Source organism: Clarias gariepinus, chromosome 5 (genome assembly GCF_024256425.1).
Source record: "Clarias gariepinus isolate MV-2021 ecotype Netherlands chromosome 5, CGAR_prim_01v2, whole genome shotgun sequence".
Lineage (NCBI taxonomy): Eukaryota > Metazoa > Chordata > Actinopteri > Siluriformes > Clariidae > Clarias > Clarias gariepinus.
Genome location: NC_071104.1, coordinates 24,254,960 through 24,277,175, shown reverse-complemented (window position 1 = coordinate 24,277,175; position 22,216 = coordinate 24,254,960). Strand labels below are relative to the sequence as shown.

At 36.9% G+C, this 22,216-nt stretch overlaps 1 protein-coding gene across 2 annotated transcripts; it reads left to right on the top strand.

Moving 5' to 3' along the window:
* The first annotated feature begins 448 nt into the window (after positions 1 to 448).
* On the top strand, positions 449 to 20,989 carry itga6a (integrin, alpha 6a). Of its 2 annotated transcripts, XM_053496933.1 has the most exons (26): positions 449 to 651; positions 5,921 to 6,048; positions 6,291 to 6,370; positions 6,502 to 6,769; positions 7,059 to 7,184; positions 7,735 to 7,948; positions 9,521 to 9,714; positions 10,605 to 10,699; positions 10,999 to 11,126; positions 11,212 to 11,301; positions 11,395 to 11,456; positions 11,648 to 11,817; positions 13,359 to 13,502; positions 13,887 to 14,002; positions 14,106 to 14,265; positions 14,343 to 14,426; positions 14,527 to 14,606; positions 14,695 to 14,772; positions 15,454 to 15,556; positions 15,719 to 15,895; positions 16,186 to 16,287; positions 16,375 to 16,485; positions 16,597 to 16,695; positions 16,845 to 16,970; positions 17,320 to 17,441; positions 18,282 to 18,372. In XM_053496933.1, the coding sequence occupies exons 1-25, from the start codon at positions 467 to 469 to the stop codon at positions 17,425 to 17,427; spliced, it is 3,228 nt and encodes a 1,075-aa protein (XP_053352908.1). In that variant the 5' UTR covers positions 449 to 466; the 3' UTR covers positions 17,428 to 17,441; positions 18,282 to 18,372. The 2 variants fall into 2 exon arrangements, with proteins under 2 accessions (XP_053352908.1, XP_053352907.1); XM_053496932.1 differs by lacking the exon at positions 17,320 to 17,441 and having other exon boundaries at positions 18,282 to 20,989.
* Positions 20,990 to 22,216: the final 1,227 nt, after the last annotated feature.

Below are 22,216 nucleotides of genomic sequence, written 5' to 3'. Positions count from 1 at the left end.
ATTAGCTTCACAGTTGACTGCCTGCCATCTGTGACCAAGGTTAATATTGCTAACCTTACAAAAGACTAAAGACTACCAGACAAAACAAGTGATGAGGTAAGATGTAAGGCATTTTTTCAGTACTGTTACTAAGCATGGTATGGGATGCAGGTCTGTGAACTTTAATGTTTGAAGTCTTTCAGTGAAAAGTAATTGAACTGTAATTACCCCAGTAGAAAAGACTAGCTGGGCACATTAGATGTTAAATCAGCAGAATTTGTGTTAATTCAGTTTGGGAGGATGCACTCAGGGAGCTGTACAGGGAGTCGTGCTTGAATAAAGGGGTGGGGGATGGGGGTTTGGGACCGAGCCTGAGGAGGGGCTTTCTCACTAAACTTGTCAGTACTGAAGCGAAGCATAAAGTGCAGTGCGTTTCTCTGGAAAAAAGTGCACAGATTTTTCCCCAGATTGCGCACCTATCAACACCATGGAGATTTCTGAACTGAGGATTTCTTTTAATGTGCGGGTTTTGCTGCTTTTGCTCCTATGGGCAGGTGCACGCGCATTTAACTTGGACACAAAAAACGTGTTGAGGAAGAACGGGGATCCTGGCAGCCTCTTTGGTTTCTCTGTCGCACTGCACCGGCAACTCCATCCGGTGGATAAGAGAATGTGAGTAGTCATGATTGTTATTTGTTAAATTAAGCTTATAAAACCTATAAGAAAGACGCGATGGACGCGTCGTTGATGCCCGGAATGCGCGCGCCATCAGTGCACCTGCTTTCCGCTCGCTTTCCGCGTCTGTGGTTTTCCCTCCAACTTCCTGACTTCAAAAGATATACATAAACATTTGCTGTGCTGCATGAAATGCACTGTACTTGTGTTATGTTTTGCGAGACGTTTCCTCGACTGCGCCATGTGCCCTATGGAGGCGAGGCGAAGAGCTCTCGTTGTTTGAATGAATGGAGAGCAGCCTGTAGAAGTCGCCCTGGTCCTGGCCCTTTCTTCTGCCTCACTGTTTTTTACACCTTTTCTGTAGAATACAAAAATTACATAATATGGTACTGATGAGCAGGCTTATCAAATATCTGATGTGAAAAATTCCACTTCATATTTTTATTGTGTTTATTAAGACTTCCTAACTGCTTTTACATGGTACATTTCAATGCTTCATCAGCTTGCACATGCTTAGGCTCAAAAGTTTTGGTTTTAGGGTTTGGATGTGGTGCCTCTAAACTGCATGGTGCTCTTCTTCATGACTGTGATGTATCAGGGGGAGCTGACCTGACTGAATGACTGTAAAAGAGGACCGAGGGCCACCCAGAACATGTTACGTTGGGGTGGGGTTTGGGTAAATAGACAAACACAGACGTGTATACATTAACACTTTAACTACAACCTCTGCTCTAAACTTCAAAAAGTCGCAGTCTCAGTCATCATGCACCTGGAATGTGTTTTGGTTTTGGTGATGAGCTGAGCGATAGACTCTATGTTTATGTGTGTATATGAGAAAGATGTTATTACGCTATGGTACTTTTAAAATTAAATATAATTGTATATAATAATAATAATAATAATGTAATTCTATATAATAGGAGTTTTTTTTTAAATAAGTAATTAAGTAAGATGACAGTGTTCCACATAACTGATTTGAGAATATAAAATCAGAATATGTATACTTCTGAATAACTGAACTGATTGGCTTTGACTGAACAGTAGGTCATACCGAATTACTAGAACTCATGATACAGTATTTACTGGTTTTGTGGAGACTTGGATTTCTTCTGCTGTCTCGTGACCAAACAAGACAAGAACAATAGAAAAAAGGAGGGAAAAATGACAAGTAAAGAAGAAGGCACATTGATGAGTGTATAACCGAGTGTTTGAGATTAGTAACAAACAAACAAACAAAAAAATTGCTTATTAGTTAGGTTGTTGATTCATAATGAAGTTGGATGCTTGGTTGGGTTTGTACTGTATGTGGGAATAAAACATGGAATCCGGTGGAGTGGAATGCACAACCTTTAGCGGATCAGTACATTGTGTGAACAAGCATCGTGTAACTTCATCTCTGGGACCCGTTCAGAATGTGGGCTAGATTTCACATCTACTTTTTGCTACGCAACCTGTCTTCCTTCAACTGGGTTAAACAGCTATCTTACACCATTAAAGAGAATGTTTAGTCATCTTTTCTGCTGTCAAATGTTTTCAGGTTGGTATTTGTTACTAATTGTTACTAATGTTACACCAACATCTGTGGCAATGAAACAGGATAGACTGATAGCCAGAAGCAAGCTTTTTAATTCTGTAAGTTCATGGTGACACCATTAGCTCTTCATAATACAAGCCAATGATGTGTATTGTTATTTGTTATCCTTTTAGTTGTACAGGAGTCCAGGGCATACTGAAACACAAAAGTGAATTTTTTGTTAATTACTGATTTATTTTTAAATTCCAGACATTTTAATGTTTTTTTTAGAACTGCAGAAATTTCATATTTTTACATGGGCACATATCTACAAAATGTTTAGGATTGTAAGCTTGTACAGCCTAAACAGCTGCTGTTTTTTGTGGTTTTTTGGATTGGCATGTGTGGACTGCAGCTGTTTACTAGTGAACATTTGCAGTGTTTGTGGCTATAAAGAAGTCTTTAAAAACTTAACTAGCTTGACCAATAGAAGCTTCTGTTACGATTACAAGCCATTAAATGTCAATAAAATTTCAGTGACAATATAGGTAACTATAAATGTAGGATCCATTCATTTCAATAAAAGCTCTGTGGTATGAGCTTAGTGACAACTGATGACGACTGCTTAATTGCCAGTTGTTATAAATTTGCCTTGTAGTAACACAGGAATGCAGACTTAATGTCGTCTATGGTGAACTGATATTTAAAAATGTTTTTGGTAATTGCGATTAACTTATTCCTTTGATAAAATGTTAATATTAATAAAGTAGTAGAGACTTGTAACTGGGAAAAGTGATATGTTTCAGTCAGCTGCTGCGGACCATCTGGCTCTGTGAAAACAGCTGCATACAGTTTAGGAAGAGCAAACACAAAGAGACACACACAATTTAACAAATAAGATAGTTATTAGCCAAACACGTTTTAACTACCTATTGTAGCCCAAGTTAAGAAATTTGATCATATTTCTGAATTAGTTGGAAAACATAAGTTAAACAAACAAAGAGCTCAATTTACTTTTGATTAAACTGTGAGGATACAGCTGTGTACAGTATCACCAGCTGTTACAAACCAGCCATTATCAGTCTAATGTAGCTAAAGGTAAAGTTTTTGGGCAATAATGCATTACATCACTGCATTAGAATAAATACAATTTAAAACAGCATTACAGTGACACTTGTCCTAGTATGTTATGCTGCTTGGATTTATCAGTATGCATTAGTAATTTGCAGCTGCTCTCTATTTAAGCTTTCTCTATAAACCAAGTCACTAAGCCTTTGTTACAAATAAGCAGTGTACTAGGATGAATTGACTTTGTTTACGTTTTTTTTAAACAAGCTTTTTTGAATGAAATATTAATTTTGATGCCTTAACTCATGGAGCCACAAATATCTCGATGGGTTTGGGCATAGGGTTGTGGTTTTCTGGAGTATTAAATTCTTAGCATTCACACTAGAATAAATCTATATGCATTGACTAGATAACTTAATTTGATATAACTTATGAAATTATATTACAATGTGGTATTTCTAAAATCAGTTGATGAAACATTTCTCTTGACTTACTGTTTATCGAGTGATTGCTTTAGTATCTAACATTTTTTTTCTGTTTAGTGCGTAAATAAGGGAGTTAGGGTCTATGGAGGGGAACAAGACTTGGATAGGCTGAGTCTATATGGAAAAAGGTGGACAATGATGATAATCCTTTGATCAGCATGAAGTCCCTCATTCATCCTTAAGGCTGAGTGGCCCAGTAACAATCCTGTGTAACATTCTGTGGTTCCCACAGCTTAGCTGTCCGTTCATCTGAATGAACACATGCCGCAAAGCAGATTAGGGGGCTCTGAGTTCACAGATGAAAAGAGGAGATTTCTCTCCACTATAATGACTGGCCTGTTTCCAGTGCGTTGAGATATTTGGTAGACCTAAATTCACCATCCACAGCGAGTAAATGCCAATGTTGTCCCTCAGTGACATGCTAAATTCGACAACTGTTTCTAAGGGCTGTGCAGTAGTTTGTATGCTTTTTTGACCAACTTCTACCTGGATTGTTTTTTCCTGGAAATAAACAGAAGTAGACATAAATAAAAATGTATAATGTGATAAAAAAAAGATGATTGTTTTAAAGTGTGGAAATCTTTATTCACACAGCCTGGTACAAATGTTTCGTTCACATCCTTTTGCTGTTTTTTCACCAATTCCAAAGACTTTTAACACCATAAAAACAGATATAACAGTTAAAGATTTTCTTTATAGGTTCTAATAGGTTTTCTGTCTTCAATACACTTTGGTCAATTGGTATCGGGTATAGATATGTGTAAACAGGATCATGGGAACTCAAGGCTCATTTATGCCTGTGGGTAACCCACCCGGTCTGATACCAAAGAAAAGCCAATGTAGCACAAATTGTATTTTGCTATGATAGAAAGTCCGAACACCTAGTGAATCTAAGGTTGCTGTGTACTGTATGCGGCTTAGCAGGGAAATACTTTAAGGTTGTTGATCCAGCCTCCAAATTTTCCAGATTTCAATCTAATTGAGCATCCATGGGATATGCTGGACAAAAATTCAGATCCATGGAGGCCCCACCCTGCAACTTACAACACTTCTGCTGCTAATGTCATGGTGCCAGATACCACAGCATACCTTCAGAGTTTTTGTGGAGTCATGTCTTGAGGTTTCAGAGCTGTTTTGGTAGCACAAGGAGAGCCTACACAGTATTGGGCTTAATGTTCACATAAAAGTTTTATGTTATATATAGTTGTATACTGAATGTTTAATTATGTTTATTTCTGTTACCAATAGTTCCATGTGGTGAATAACATTTTGTTTCCTTATTTTCCGCATGCAACAGTATGGAAGGTTACCCTTTAGGTGCTCTGTATTATATCTTTTTAACAGTAGCTCTTTCAAAATCCGGGATCATTTTGAACTTTTGCTTTCTTTCCACTCGTCTCGTGTGCTTAGGTGTTCTTTTTCTGTGCTCTAGTATTCAGAGCCCTGCCTGGAAAAAGTGAGCCTTTAGGCACTTTTTCTGTCATCATTTGTTCCCTGTGCAACTTGCTTTATACAGTGACTTTATAAGAGTTTGCTTTGCCAGTGGCCTTAGTGGAAATGTTTTGTTAAAACAAGTCACTCTGCTTTTATAATGACTTATGCGTTAAGCTGGGCTAAGTGAGCCTACAGTACATGCCAGTGGGTCATTAGTAAAATGTTGTCACTCACTTCCAAGGTTTTAAAAAGGGTTTATGCAGACAAAACGCAGCATATTCCCTTGCCTGAAAAGATACCTATACTTACCTAGATAAGTATGTGTCTGTGATCTGTTGTTTCCTTGTATTAGGAAGGTAGATCATTCTTAAAGAAAGGGCTAAATAGATTTAAATCGCTGTATTGCTTAATTTCTAGTTAGTGATCTGTGTATTGACTCCCAATGTGAAGACAGGGGGGGTGCATAAATTATTAACCCAGCCCATCTGCTTAAAGTGGGCAGGAGGTAGACAGCTGGTGCTAATGTAAGCTGTCATCTATCCTGATCATCACGTGCTAACCTTTCCTTTTCCCTAATGCTAATATTGGGAAATGTTTGAACACAAATCACTATTCTTATAGGCAGAGATCTTTAGGCAGGGAGGTGCTGTGCATGCAAAAGGAAATATGTGATATATTATATCTATAGTCTATTTAGCATTCATTACCATCAATATCACTAAGTAAATAATGTATCGTTAATATTTAATATGCCTTTTTTTAATAGACTTCTTATTGGAGCTCCCAGGGCCAAAGCTTTACCTAATCAGCTTGCGAACATCACTGGGGGTTTGTACAACTGTGACATCACCACTCATATGGATGACTGCAATCGTATTGAATTCGACAACGATGGTAAGTTTTGCAAGTTTTCTGTTATTAATTCACACAGTTTCGCCAAAAAATATTATCGATACATCATTAAATTACAAATACATGTATCAGCTCATTTTAAACTTTAAACGTGTTTTTTTTACTTTATTGGGAAATAGTGACAAATTACACAATAAATAAACACACAATGTTAAACATTATAATGTTTGACAGTACAAATTAAATCAGTTGCAAAAATTGTGTTTTTAATACTTTGTTATTAGCTGATATGCGTGTGGAGAGTAAAGAGAATCAGTGGATGGGGGTGACGGTGCAGAGTCAGGGGCCAGGAGGAAAGATTGTGGTAAGTTGCACTGTCACAACTACACTATAACATTTTGCACTGTTTATATTATTGATAACACACATATGCAAATAGTGGTGTGTATTGTCTGTACAAATGGGTACTGTATGTCCTCTCTGTTTGTCTGGCAGACTTGCGCCCACCGATATCAACGGCGGCTGTTTGTGAACACACCACAGGAGTCACGGGACATTACTGGCCGTTGCTACGTTCTCAGTCAGGATTTTAGTATTGATGGCCAGTCAGATGAAGACGGTGGCAACTGGAAATTTTGTGAAGGTCGTGCCAGGGGTCACGAGAGGTTTGGTGCCTGTCAGCAAGGTTTGGCTGCAACTTTCACCAAAGACTACCATTACGTCATCTTTGGAGCCCCAGGAGCGTACAACTGGAAAGGTATAGGTGTTCATTCTAGGAGTGAGCATGGTTTAAAATGTATCAGGATGATTTGGTATGATCTGGTAGATTTGCTTGGTTTTCACTAAACAGTTTGTGAATGAAGATTCATAGCAATAGTTCTTAGTTTCTCTTCGGAGGGATCACGACATTGGGCCAAATTAAGCACTAATACTATTTTTTCCCACATTGCATGTTATTTTTGTCTGAGAGGAGAGATTTTGGCTTAATTTGGTTTTTGCACCTTCCAGCCCTGATCTCATTTCCTCTCATGTCCTTATACTTACAGGTATAGTCCGAGTAGAGCAGAAAAACAACACTCTCCTGGAAATGGGTTTTTATGATGATGGCCCATATGAGGTTGGGGATGAAAGCCGTTTGGATCCAGAACTCGTTCCTGTCCCTGCTAACAGTTACCTAGGTAAGTTTAAACTTTGTGTGTTTGTACAATATATGTCTGACTTGTATTGGTTAGTGTGCATTTCAAGTCATTTTCAAGTCAACCACAGATTGATCCACAGATCCATGTGTTCCACAGAACCTTTTCGTGTTTATGTAAAGTATAGAACTCGTAAGGATTATCTTATGTATCCTTAACCCTTAATAAGAAAATATTATGAACAATGTGTCAGTATTATATTTTGATAGATTAATTCATATTCTGATGAAGGATTTCTCACAAATATTATATCATAAAAAAATTAATGAATCCCAGATTTAACCATTATCCCAAGACATTTAATTAGAGGGAACCATGTCAAAAACATGCAGTGAATGTGCATTCATTACTTAAATTAACTTTTTAGTTAATTCCATTTTTAACTAATTAACATTACTGAATAAACGACTTTAACAGACTTTTTTGTCGACACTTCTGCATACTGTTTGTTCGTTTGTGCGTTTGCTTGTGATGTTATATTATCAGAAAGTACAAAAAATCTCTTCAAAATATTTGACATTTTTGTCCCAAGGTTTCTCTCTGGATTCTGGCCACAGCATTACTGAGAAGGGCAAACTGATTGTGGTGTCTGGAGCACCGAGAGCCAATCACAGTGGCGCAGTGGTGCTGCTGAGGAAGGAGGGGGAGGTGTCCACCATGCTGTCGCCTGAGTATGTCCTACAAGGACCTGGACTTGCCTCTTCATTTGGATACGATGTGGCAGTTGTGGATCTTAATGCAGATGGGTATGGCACATATTCAGCTGGAATTGTTTAAAAAAGAACATCCCATGCTCTCGAGGGAACAAAGTATTGCAAAGTTATCACAACCTAAAATTGCTACACAGAAATCTCTTCTCACTTCAATTCGGCTTTCTATTTGATCTGACTTGTTCTGACCCTGGGGGGAATAGTGGTGCAGCAGGTAGAGCTACCACCTAACAAATTGTTCCCTAATTTGATCCTGAGCTTGAATAGTCTTTTTTTTTTTGCATTCAGGGTGTGTTTCCACTTCACACATAGGGTTACCATGATTCTGAATCTACAATGACTCTGATCGGTATATAGCAGTTACGGAAGCTTAATAAATGAACATTTTTACATTGAACAAATTAATTTTTTTCAAAAAAATTTACTTAAAGCATACATTAAATGTAAGTGTGGGAATGGTGGGAGGAAACCGGAGCACCCAAAGGAAACCCACCAAGCACGGAGAGAACATGCAAACTCCACGCGCACAGACCCGAGGCAGGAATTAAACCCGGATTCTGGAGGGGCAAGACGACAGTGTTAACCACTAAGCCACTGTGCTATCTGTTAAATGCTGTGGTACCTCAACATACAAATTTATTCCGTTCTCCCAAAGGAAATGATTTGTTCCAGTCAGCCAAAAATATTTAATTTCCAATACTATAATTATATTTTTTTATATATTACCAATCTAAACATTTAGATATGATATGTAAATGAAGTAAAATAAGAAATAAATAGACATTAATCTTCACTTAACCTCAATTTGACCTTGACAGCAGCTGTTTTAAAAATGTAACTGAAGTGGCTCTGTTTTCCTCTTGATACCCTCCTTGATAATATCTAGCGCAGGCACATAATGGGTTTTTATAAAGCTGCCGCTCATTTTTTTATGGAATTGTATACATTATAATCAGTTACCAGCTGATCATGCTTAAAGGAAAAGCGCAAGGCTAACGCTCCATTGTTGTTTAAGTGCATATGACCAGTTGCCATTAAGACTGTAAATCCTACTGCCTCTTTCCAGGTGGCGAAACAAAATCCACACAAAATTTTGCTTCGTAAATTTTTAATTTTCAGGTCAGAGTGTTCGTATGCCGAGGGTCCACTGTGTATAATGTTTGAGATCGTGTAAAACTGCATAATCTGTTTGCTCAAACCAGTTTGTTATACATTTTTTTATTCCAACATTTCATGTTTATAATTTAAAATTTTTGACTAATCGTGAATAATCACAGACTATGACTTTGATTAACTAGATTAACATTTTTAATCGATTGGCAGGACTAGTTGTTACACAAATAAAAAACTACAGTTTTCATAGTAATGGTCTTAGAGAGGCTGTATTCCTCTCCACATCACTGTGATTACTGTGTTCACATCTGCCCAAACAAAGTACACCAAGAAGAAAACAAACCAGGGTTCAATTCAAACAGAGTACTTACTGCTAAATGTGAAATCAGTCATAGACATGACAGGTTTCACTGGTACATTAAAATGGGATTGGTGTTTATTGATGACATGTCATCCTGTGTGTGTGTGTGTGTGTGTGTGTGAATGTTCCTCCAGATGGCAGGACATTGTGGTGGGAGCTCCTCAGTTCTTTCAGAAAGATGGTGAGGTAGGAGGAGCAGTCTATGTCTACATCAACAAGGCTGGAAAGTGGAATGCCGTCGTCCCCACCCGCCTCAATGGAACTAAAGACTCAATGTTTGGATTGGCGGTGGAGAATATTGGGGACACCAATCTGGATTCCTATGAAGGTGGGAGCATTTGGTAGCTTATGGATATTTTTGGGTGATGTTCATATACAGGACCTACAGGAGATATACTACAGTATGTCGGCATTTTCATCAATCAGCTATAACGTTAAAACTATTATAACATTAAATCCACTTTGGTTTTATGTTTCCCTTATGTGCTGGGGTATGGCCTCGGGGGTATGGCTAAACCGGATCTCTGGATAGTGTCTGGCACTGGGATGTTAGCGGTGGGTTGTGGAGAGGGGCCTCAAAGGATCGGACTCGTTGTCCGGCACGTCTCATGGATGGATGCTTAATCGGATTGAGATCTGGGGAATTTTCCTCAAAAAATAGCTTTTTTTCTGTCATGGTCAGCCTTGCCTTTTTGGTGGTTTGTGGTGCATTGGCTCTTCTGTGGAATCAGACCGTATAGTCTGGGAGACATTTACACACATACACACATTTATATTAATACCCTTGTACTGATATATTTTCATTTCTATAGTATAACTTGCCTGATTGAGGCTTCACATAATCTTGGATTAACAGACAGATAAAAATGTGTTGTTATTTAACAAAAAAAAGTATCATCAATTGATATTATGAAGCTTTCTGTATGAAAACGTTTATTTATCATGTTGTGCTTTTCCTGTTTTTGGTAACATGACACATTGATTATTCACCAAAACAGCATGCACAAGTTATGTCCTCTTACTTACATATTGTAGGAGGTTAGATTGTGACTATAAGTCAGCAAAGTCAAAATAATGATTTATATGTTATTTTTATTTATGTTCTACCTGATATCAATATACAGTAAATATATAAATTTTTGGGTTTATTGAACTGTTTTTTTTTTTTTTTTTTTGGTGTAATGACCGAGACTCATAATTGTCCCTTGTCTTTACCAGATATTGCAGTGGGTGCTCCTTATGCCGATGCAGGCTCTGGTAGAGTGTACATCTATCATGGAGCAGCTTATGGCATTAACACCAAACCAGCTCAGGTCAAGATTTCCCTCTCTCGTTCTCGTTTTCTAAATCTCTGCCCACTTCCTCTCTCTATATTGCTGTATATGGGCTTCCATAATGTGACTGATCTTTAAGAGCAAAACACCACTACTATAATAAAGAACAGGACGATGGACAATCTTGAGCAATTTCGTACAATTTTGTAATAACCTTTAAAGATTTGCACCATCATTTTTCCAATTTTATGTTTTTTTCTATAGTAAATATAGCATTGGTACTCACTACATGGCAACCACAACAGCACCTCAGTGAAATGTCTTTTTACCTATAACAGATCCTGGAAGGTAGACCTCATGGCATAAACATGTTTGGCTATTCATTGGCTGGAAACATGGACTTGGATGACAACTCCTACACAGATCTTGCTGTTGGCTCTCTGTCTGATGCTGTGTTTGTATACAGGTATTGATATATTCTTCACAAGCTATCATTCACTGACACCCTCTCACTAGAAAACCTAAATGTAATCACAATGAATCAAATATAGGGCCAGACCTGTCATCAGTATAAAAATGGAAATCAAGGTTACACCAAAGGAAATTGACCTGACAAAGAAAACGTGTGGAAACAGTATTTGGTAAGATACATAACTGTTACTTGTTGGAAATACTAAACGAGTGATTTCTCGTGTGTACTTATTATTAGTAATAATGAAATTTCCTGTTTGCAGCTTAAATGTTGACGTCTGCTTTACCTATAAAGCAAATCCTGTTACTTACAACCCCAAACTGAGTAAGTCTGAGACTGCTACTTAGAATTGCAATGTAATTGCTGATACTTACTTAGGGCATTAAATCTTCACCATGCTGCACTAACTGTAAAAGTTTTATTGTGTCTAAATTTGGACATTTCACGTATTTTCAAAATGTATGAGCATGAGCTGGTGCAACACTAAAGCCCATGTTATGTGTATGTCAATGCAGCCATTTCCTACGTGCTTGAGACAGAGTCACAACGCAGAAAGCAGGGGTTGCACTCTAGGGTGTCCTTCCTGGACAAAAAGCCAACTGATCAAGATTTCCAGTCTACAGGCATGCTAGAGCTAAGAGGGCAAAACAAAAAAACTTGTCACAAAGTCAAACTCCGACTGCAGGTACTTCACCCACAAGTCACTACATTTCTAAATTCCGTATTCTCTGGTATATTTTACTCTTGTGTTCTAATTTTGTATCAGGCATTGCTTTTGCTGTCAGCCACTCTCAGATCACTAATTAGGGAAATAAAAAAGACTGGACATTGAAAAAAAAAAAAAAAAGTGCTGTGGCACAGCCTAATTCAATGATGTAACCACAAAAAGGGGGTTATTTAACACCTACACCAGGTCCTAAAATGTTCTGTTGATCTTACACAGCACTTCCTGCAGGGAATTTAAAGTTGTACTGTAGTTTGAGCTGTGACTGTTGAAATTTTACTATAGAAACCACAACATAATAGATCAAGGCCATTAATATAAACCTTAATGTCAGAGCTGCTGTTATAGGAAATTAATCAGCACCTGGTGAGCAGTAATAACTGAGCTTTCAACAGCCCTGCGGTATAATTAAGCAATATTACATGACTTAATGTACTGAACATCAGCATTAAGTCAACTTTGTGAAATTTGTTTTAGATTCTGGCCAGTAATGTGGAGTTAAAAGCTGTGAAAAAATAAACCACTGAGGTGGTGGAAAGTACTGTAAATCTGTAGTTTCTCTTTACATCTTCACTTATTCCACTTCAGAATAGCCTCAGCTGTTCCAGTTTTTGAATCCCAAGTAACGTAAAATTTGAAGCTAGTGTGCTATGTAGGGTGTAAAGTCCTTGTCCCACACACCAAGTAGCGCACTTGTTCACTTGGGTAATGATTATTAAAATAATCATTTTATTAAAATATTGGGGCAAAAACGTATTTAGTCAGCCACCAATTATGCAAGTTCTCCCACTTAAAAAGCTGAGAGAGGTCTGTAATTTGCAAATTATAGTGAAAAATAAGTATTTGGTCAATAACAAAATTTCATCTCAATACTTTGTTATATACCCTTTGTTGGCAATGACAATGGTCAAAGTTTTCTGTAAGTCTTCACAAGGTTTTCACACGCTGTTGCTGGTAAATTACAGGCCTCTCTCATCTTTTTAAGTGGGAGAACTTGCACAACTGGTGGCTGACTAAATACCCAGTATGCCTCTTATCCAAATCAAATTATTTGGTCAGAACCAATTATGGTATAAAGACCTTTTAAAAAGAATTGTTTTTACACAAAAACAAAAGTATTTTGTATAGACAATCAGCCACAAATTTTGGGGTGTATTTACATGTATATAGTAAAAATTCCAGTATTGATTTCACACTTAAAGAACCCATATGAATCCTACTGTACCCATGTACACACTGTATGGTATTAATTTCACAACTACAAAAAATGTTGTCGTGTTTTTTTTCTGTGTATGCTTCCTCAGATTTGCACAAGAGCTAAGAGGCTTATCATTTTACACAATTAAAGAATGTGTAAAGCTACCAGTATACAGTAGTATTATATAGGCAGCCAGTCTATGGCTTATTTGGTGTAAGTGAGAATGTGCAAGGTTCATTTTAGGCTGAACTACTTGTTTATTCAGATCCACTTTGTATAATGACTGTTCAAACCTTATTCTCAGGAGAACATCAAGGATAAACTGAGAGCAATACCCATTGAGGTTTCCTGTGCCATCGAGAGTGCCAAGAGAGGGAAAGGTTCGACTTCATTACCAGACCTGGTACCTGTATTGGACTCAAATATACCAAACAAGACCAGCACTGAAGTAAGTGTGCAGAGAAAATTCTAAAGATTGGTAATTCAACAGCTTGTGGAATGGACTATTATTATACAAATAGTTATTTACTGAGGTTGACGTTGACCTTTAGTTAGAGACGTAAGTAAATTACTATAGGTGTAAGATTCATGATTATGCTACAAAAGCAAAATGCAACAGCAGCTTACCAAAGATACAGGGAATAATAAATTAAATGATTGATTTGTAGAATTACAATGGCAAAAAGCAGCTGAAATAAACTCTTTAGAAAGTGATCACATATTAAAAAGAAAGCAAAATAGTTATAAAGGCATTAATTATGATGCCTTACTGGTAGTTCAAAACATGGATGAAAGGTGTGTACAGTCATAGCACTTTTACTTCCTATCTCAGGTGAACTTTCTGAAGGAGGGCTGTGGTTCTGACAACATATGTCAGAGTAATCTGCAGCTCCAGTACAGATTCTGTTACAGAGAATCCAACCAGGACATATTTCCTCCATTACCTATGTAAGTAATAATGTTTAAGCCATCAAACAACAAACACACAAACTCTACTGATTACTGCCTGTAAGTGATATTCAAGACTTGCATGTTGTGCTGTGTTGAACAGGAAGAATGATATTGCAGTGGTATCATTGAGTGACCAAAAAGACATTGCTCTGGAGGTAACAGTGAAGAATAGAAATGGAGATGATGCTCATGAAGCCAAACTAACAGGATGGTTTGGTGATTCGCTTTCATATTCTGGATTCAGATCTCAGAAGACTACAGTGAGTAGCAAAGACACAGAGATTTCTTTTCTAAGATAACAGAGTTAGACAATAACTAAAATTATTCCTTTACTTAGGAAAAGCATGTGATCTGTGCAGCCAATCAGAATGGCTCACAAGTGGACTGTGAACTGGGGAACCCATTCAAACGTGATTCTGAAGTAAGATATTTTAAGAATAAGAATATAAAAGTAAATATAGGAAATTAGTTACCTTCCTTCCTATTTTATTCTTACTAAACAATCTGCTGCTGATGTTTAGGTTACTTTTTACATTATCCTGAGCACTGCGAGGATCTCACTGCACACCACTGAGGTTGAGGTTGACCTCAAGCTAGAGACGTGAGTATTTCAGTATATGTTTAATATTCATGTTTTTATAGTTTTTTCATTTTTATTACATTTTAATCTTGTTTTTTTTCTTTAAAAGGACAAGTCTGCAGGGGGGATTAGAGAGGGTGAGGGCTAAAGCCAAAGTCAAGATTGAACTGCTGCTATCAGTGCAAGGGTAATTTATCACCGTCATCATTTCTGTTCTGTTCTATTAAATACAACATACAGTGGATTTTTGCTTTTATGGTCTAGTGTAAAAGTTAGCATTCCCATAGTTGTTGAATGGAAGCAGGGTGACATCAAATTGTCTAAATAAAAGTAGAATTCCATAGTGTTAAAAATAAAATGTAGGTAGTTTTCCACAATCCAAAACTAAACCACACGAAATTGCATAGTTTGAAAAGTAATTGCGTAATGACCCTATCAACCACTAAATTTTCTTTGTTTGATAGATAGATAGACAGATAGATAGATAAATAGATAGATGGATAGATAGATAAATGGATCGATAGATGGATGGATAGATATTTTATTGATCCCGATGAAACATGAAAAAATGGTAAGGCACCCAGGCGGAGATAAAAGAGGAATTACAATGATTTAGACTTGGTGTGAAAAGATTTACAGGTAAAGTCAGTGATCAAAGCAAAGTGGCATTAAACATTATTAGATAGTATTTGAGTCACATTGTGTCAAGTTATTTTCAGAAATTAATTACATGAATATTTTTTTGTGATAATAAACTAACATACCAGCATAACATAACTTTCTTATTGTTATGAACTAAATTTCATCACCAGGGTACACATTTAACATTTTTAAATAACTTTAAAATGGTTTGTGATTGATGGATTAGAGTTGCCAAGCCCTCACAGGTGTATTTTGGTGGGAATATCAGAGGAGAAAGCGCCATGAAGTCAGAGGAAGAAGTTGGGAGTTTGATTGAATATGAATTTAGGGTAAGAAGTTTTTTTTTTTTTTTTTTTTTAAAGTAACCTGATAATAACCTTCAAAGGCTGCTTATAGTAATTTTTAAAGGAAACAATATAAAATAAAAGTACATAAAAGTACTTTGAAAAGTATGTAAACAACTGTAAAAAAATGAAAATATTTGGTTGCAGGTAATGAATTTAGGCAAGCCACTGAAATCCTATGGTACAGCCTACATCAATATCCAGTGGCCTAAAGAAAGTGCGGTGGGGAAATGGCTTCTGTATCTTGTGAAGATCACATCAAAGGGGCTGGAAAAGATCAACTGCTTACCAGAGAATGAGATCAACCCAAACAGCCTGATTGAAGTACAGCACTATTCTTCTATGTGGTTATATATTTTCCACATGTAGAGACTTTTACTGTAATTAATATAGGTCTATTCAGTGCAGGTCATGTTTATTCCTTTATTCCTGTCCTACATTTTATTGATAAGAAACCCTGTGCTAATCCTCCATTTCCTCTTATATTTATTTACTCTTCTTATTGACCCTTATTTTCTAAAATAATAATAATAATTTTTTACACTAAACTAATAAATTAGTTTCACTAAATCTTAGTGTATATTGGATAATAAGTATTTTATCTGCTTTTTCAGGGATCCACATTCTCAAGAAGGAAGCGTCAGACAGAGCCAAGCAGGACATCTGAAGGGACCAAAATATCGCTCTTCACAGATAAAAGAAAACACAAAACACTGGTAAATAATTCTTTTTTTATTATAATTTATTATTGTAGGGAAAGAACCATGGTTTAAGATCCCTAACTGTATTTCATTCATTGTCAGTCATGTGCTGGGGATGCGAAATGTGTGGACATCAAGTGCCCTCTACAGGGACTAGACAGTAGTGCACACATTGTACTGAGGTCTCGCCTTTGGAACACAACTTTCCTTGAAGTAAGTAAAAAAAAACATTAATAATAATGATAATAATAATAATAATAATACATTATTTGTGGTAAATGTACAATGTTCATTATGTTGAACGTTATTTTTTTTCTTTAACAGGATTATGCCTCATATAATTATCTTGAATTGATAGTGAAAGCCTCAATCAGTCTTGATGTTTCTGCTAAGAACATTGTGCTGAAAAATCCTGAGACACAGGTATAATAGCCACTATTTATAGGGTACCCTTTAGACCGGCTTAAAATCTATTCTACTTCTATCACGCCTTGAAAAAAGCTCTATGACATATTGTACTAAATCAGAAAGTCAGTATCATGAGTAATTGGTTATTTTCTCTTCTCTGAAAGGTGAGATTGACTATCTTCCCTGAAGATACGGTGGCTCACTATGGTGGAGTGCCATGGTGGATAATACTAGTGGCTGTATTAGTGGGAATACTGATGCTTTCTCTGCTAGTACTTCTACTCTGGAAGGTAAGCTTAGCTACATGTAATTAACCAGACTGCAATTTTTATGCTGGTTTTGATGTTTATTATTTAGCTAAAATGTTAATAACTATAAAATATTTTTGTTTAACACTGTTTAAAAAAATAATGATACTACTAAAAAGATTTTTGTTGGATACTGATGTCTTTTGAGGTTAACTATATCTGTTAATTATGTTGCTTTTTTAACAAACATATTCAAGGCTTTCAGTAGTTAAAATGAAATAACTGGTAACAAGGCAGTCAGGTTTAAATCTATTATACCAAGTGTTTTGTGAAAAACACACGCTTTACCATCACTTGCTTGTAGTGATCAATCACCTTGCTCCCTCTATAGTGTGGTTTCTTCAAGCGTGCCCAAAAAGAACAATATGATGCAGCATATCACAAAGCTGAGATCCATGCTCAGCCCTCAGACACAGACAAGCTCTCCACTGAGGCCTAGAGGCCTTCGCCTGGGTAAAATATACAAGGCCACCGTAATGGCCCAGTGTGCTGTGGCACACAACTTTAACACTTTAATCACTAACGCTTTTCTGCATTGCCAAAAGAAGAAAAGAGAAATCTGAGTGCTTCCTTGTGAACAGAGTGCCTCACTGTTTAATGATATGAGAAGTTTGGATGCTGGAATAATTATTTCTTTTACCCTTTCACCTTAGTACAGTAGTGGTTAGCACTGTTGCCTTGCACCTCCAGGGTCTGGGTTCAATTCCCGGCCAGGCTCGATTCCTGTCTCTGTGTGCATGGAGTTTGCATGTTCTCCCCGTGCTTGGTGGGTTTCCTTCGTGTACTCCGGTTTCCTACCACAGTCCAAAGATATGCAGGTTAGGCTAATTGGCGTTCCCAAATTGCCCGTAGTGTGTGAATGGGTGTGTGTGTGTGTGTGTGCCCTGCGATGGATTGGCACCCTGTCCAGGGTGTACCATGCCTCGTGCCCTAAGCCTTCTGGGATAGGCTCCAGGTCTCCGCGACCCTGAATACCGGATAACGCGGTATAGAAAATGAGTAAATGAGTGAGTGAGTGACCCTTTCACTAGCTGCTTTGTTGCATTTCCTCTGTCTGTAGCAGATGTCTAACATTTCTTTTATTTCTTCATTAAAATTTCGTTTTAAAGATGTCTTTTTTTCAGTGTGACTTGCTGGATGGCCTGTTCTAAATGCTATACACACTTGTCAAGCATGCTCTTTCAATAACTCTCACTCTTGAGACTCGAGTTAAACCTTCAAGCCTCTAAAATTATATCTGACGTTACACTGACATTTAGAGCTGTATCTTTTTCTTTGCATTCTGTCCATCAGTGTGGATTTTTCAAACGTTCCAAGTATGATGACAGCATTCCGAAGTACCATGCGGTAAGGATTCGTAAGGAGACACGCCACTTTTCAGATGAAAACATGATGTTTGATCCATTTGAGAAGAAGCAATGGATGACTACATGGAGTGAGAATGAAAGTTACTCCTGAGACTTTTGTATTGCTAATGTGAGAGATGATAGGACTTCTGTTTTCCATTAAATACAATGGAGCTTGGACTCAGGACTTTGCACAGTCTGGCGTTAAAATGAAGAAACTAAACAAAAGACTCCTTTCATGCACTGGTTTTGTTACACAGCAACGGTGTCAGTCTTAAAACACTCAGCAAATGACTAAAGTGTAATGATGTATAATTAGGGGATATTTTTCTTTTGATTTTTGTATACAGAGTAAGGAGCAGTCTTTAAAATACACACATTTGTACAATTCTGGATGATTACTGGACTACTGTAACTGATTTTAAATTTGTAAATATTGAACTGTACTTGCAAAGTGATTATTTATTTTTTTTCGTCTTATTTGATTTAGCCAAAGTTTTTCTTTTCCTAAAACTGTGAAATTAGAAATTAAGCAGATTATATGGATAAAATAACCTGATATGCACAATGGATGAAAGCAGTCTAGCGTACTGTATGGCACGGTTTTATATGTGAACAGTACAATATGTTTTACCTTATGCTGTCTGTGAGTTTTGCTGCTGAGTAGGTATTAGATTAAAAATAAATGAACAGATGTGTCTATGAACGGCACAGATAAACTACAGTTTGGCACAAAAAAGACATCATACAAAACAAGTGAGAATACACATCCAGGAATACATGTGACTTCTGTGAGCTTCAGTGCTCGTAGGTGTGTGTTTCAGAAGTCCATTTGATTTTACATAAGAATAATTCAGGAGGCTTACTTAACAGGAAATTTGGTAGCTCAAATTGTATGGATTGACTGAATATAATTGAAAAGGAAATGATCTGTATGCATTTGCATATTTTTTGGTCTTCCTTCTTAATTGGGTTGCTCTGTTGTGTGATCTGAAGCAGTAAATCTATAATTTGTTCTCAGCAAGGGCGTAACTTTGGGTTCAAAATTAGGACGGTTGAGATCTCCACCCATGTAGGGGGTGTCCGAGGACAGTAAGCGCCTGTTTCACATTTATTTTAAAACCAAGAGACATACCAAAACAACATGCTTTACAACTGCTGTACTGTTGAATAGTGGTAAAATAATTCACCACATAGCATACCTCCTGATGGGGAAGATTTTTATTTTGTTGATTTAAAGTCATTGGATGGTCTTTTATGCTTTCTCTTTTCATTGTGTATGTGCTTCTATTGCTTGTGCCTGCAATTACAGCTGAATGGACAAAACACACAGGGGTGGGGTGGGGGCTGAGGAATGTTATTTTTATTTGTCCATTACATTGGATCAGGAAAAACAATCACATTATCATGTTTTGTAACAGTCAGTAATTTTAATTTATCATTAAATGATATGATATTTTGGGGGGATTGTATTGGCCAGTTTTGATTATTTGGGAGTTACAATCCCCTCCCCTCCCCCAGTAAATTACGCCAATGACTCATTGTCCATTTTGTAGATGCACCTACTGTCGTCAAGACCAATAAGCCATAAAAAGCAAAATAGGACTTACTGTTATAGGAAAATAGTCAATGAAGTGCTGGTGTGATGCCATTACCACCCATAACACAGCAGGTACTACACTGTTTTACCCCCTTTTTAGACCACTGATTGCAGATTTATTAACTAATGTAAAACACATCATACTGTCTGTTGCTTTATTGTTACATATTAAGTTTTTTTTATTTATCAGAGAGACTACAAATCCCTCTGTGCTAAAGTCTTTCCTGTGGCAGAAAGCATGATTCTTTTGTTCAGCTTTAGCTTTGACTGACACTGTGACTCCTTCCAAACATGTAAAATACATGTATCATCACAGAAAAATACCATATCAGTTATTAGAATAGATTTTATGTGGAAAGTCTGCCATACATGTACTTAAACAATAACATACAGTATTAGGACGTGTATCTTAATATATTACCATGCAGCTGGAGCTACCGTCGAAGTGGCGCTATGGAAAATCAAACAACACAACCTTAACAGCACTGCGGAATAAACAGCCATCAAGTTTGCAATTACTGTTGGGCATTTTAGCACTAGTATTTTATATAGAAATAAAACAGGTGCAGGGCATGTTCGCTTTTCCAGCAACCTTTGAAGTGGTTTACCAAAACATTGGTATTAGCTGGATGCTACTACGCATGCTTAAAATAATTTTAATGAGTATTATGTAATCATTCCTAAACACAATGTAGGGACTTTATTATGTATGTTTAATATGAATGTACATATTCATTTACTATGCAGAGTTTGTGGTAGTTTAAAACAGATTAAAAACTAAAGTTGGATGTTAACTTTTTTTCATTTTATATTACACATTTAAATTCAGGTCATGTAGCATGTACACCGATACATGGTAAAAAAACGATTTCTCCAGAAATATGTAGCCATTACTTACCAGATGGCATATAAGTGCTAATAAATGGAATACACTGTGCATTTGACTCATGGAGGCCTGGAGATGCATGCAGTTCAGCTGAGTTACATGTGTGTTATAAATTGTATTGAATGTATTTTTCTAGGTGTTGCACTGCACCAGACAAGACTGAACAGTTTGCTAAATTTGCTAGATATTATAATAAAAACATTCTTGCACATATGACAATATCAGGTGTTGGTTGCATTGACGTATTAGAGCATATTTTTGCTCTGCTCTTTTTTTAAAGTAGAACAATATAAAAAAGTGTATATATGTACTTTGTACAGTGATATATGTGCATCTTAAACAGTGATCAGGAACCCTGTGAAGAAGCCCAGTCCCGTCTCCCCACTGGGAATGGCTTGCTATTACTTTTTCCAAAGAATCTGACTAAAGGTTTTCCCAAAATTCTCATCTTTCTGATTCAGGACTTTGGGGCTGTATAACCCTCAATTTCCAGATGGGTCTAAAGAACGCAATGGAATGATCTTGATCTTGGCACAGATCAATTTTGCAAAAACTCTTTGCTCCCCTGACTATAGCTTGCTCATTTTTGGTCACCTTGAAAGTCTCAAATTTTTTCTGGTCAATAATCTCATTCTAATCTCATTTGGTCAAAAATAATTAATCTCTTAAAAATTACATGGAATCATTGCAGACATTACTCCTTTGACTATAATGGGTTTTCTGCAATGGGCACACACTGGTTCAGCAAAAACTACCTCTGTCCTCTGTCACTTTTCCCAACGTGCTTGCAATTTAGCATACATTACCCAAAATTCATATTATCATTAAGAGCCAGGTACCCTCGTTTCAACAGTAAATGAAAAAGATTGTTCAAATGCTTTGGCAGCTATCAAAGGTAGTTTGCACTCTGGTTTCGGGTTACATTCTCAGTTGAGGCATCCAGCCACAGTTGTTGCCAAGACAGGCTCCCCCTGCCCCCAGAGAAGTGGAGAGGAGAAGTGCAACCCAGGGATCACATGGCCTAATAAATAAATAAATATAAACACACACACACACACACACACATATATATATATATAAATGTACTTTATTGATCCCGTGAGGGAAATTATTATGTTACAGCAGCAGCAGGTTACAAACAGTAGTAAGGGGGGGCAGAATGTAATTGTAACTAATAGAAATTATTGCAGATGCCAAGAAAAAAAAGTGCAAACTGGCAATTCACAAAAAGAAAAAGAGATGAAATGTGCAAATTGTCTGTGTATGTATGTGTGTGTGTGTAAAGTGACAGTTAATAATGGGATATGTATACAAGTTCCTATTGTCACCTGTTACGTAGAGGTGAGTCCTGTCCTGATTCCTGAACCGTTCTTTGTGACTGTGAAGCTGAATAAGT

Bases quoted from the DNA above. Each gene is read 5' to 3' on its own strand.
- itga6a (XM_053496932.1), top strand. From the start codon at position 467: ATGGAGATTTCTGAACTGAGGATTTCTTTTAATGTGCGGGTTTTGCTG. The intron at 6,049-6,290 runs GTAAGTTTTGCA...CTTTGTTATTAG, and splicing joins TATTGAATTCGACAACGATG to CTGATATGCGTGTGGAGAGT. The intron at 16,486-16,596 runs GTAAGTAAAAAA...TTTCTTTAACAG, and splicing joins GGAACACAACTTTCCTTGAA to GATTATGCCTCATATAATTA.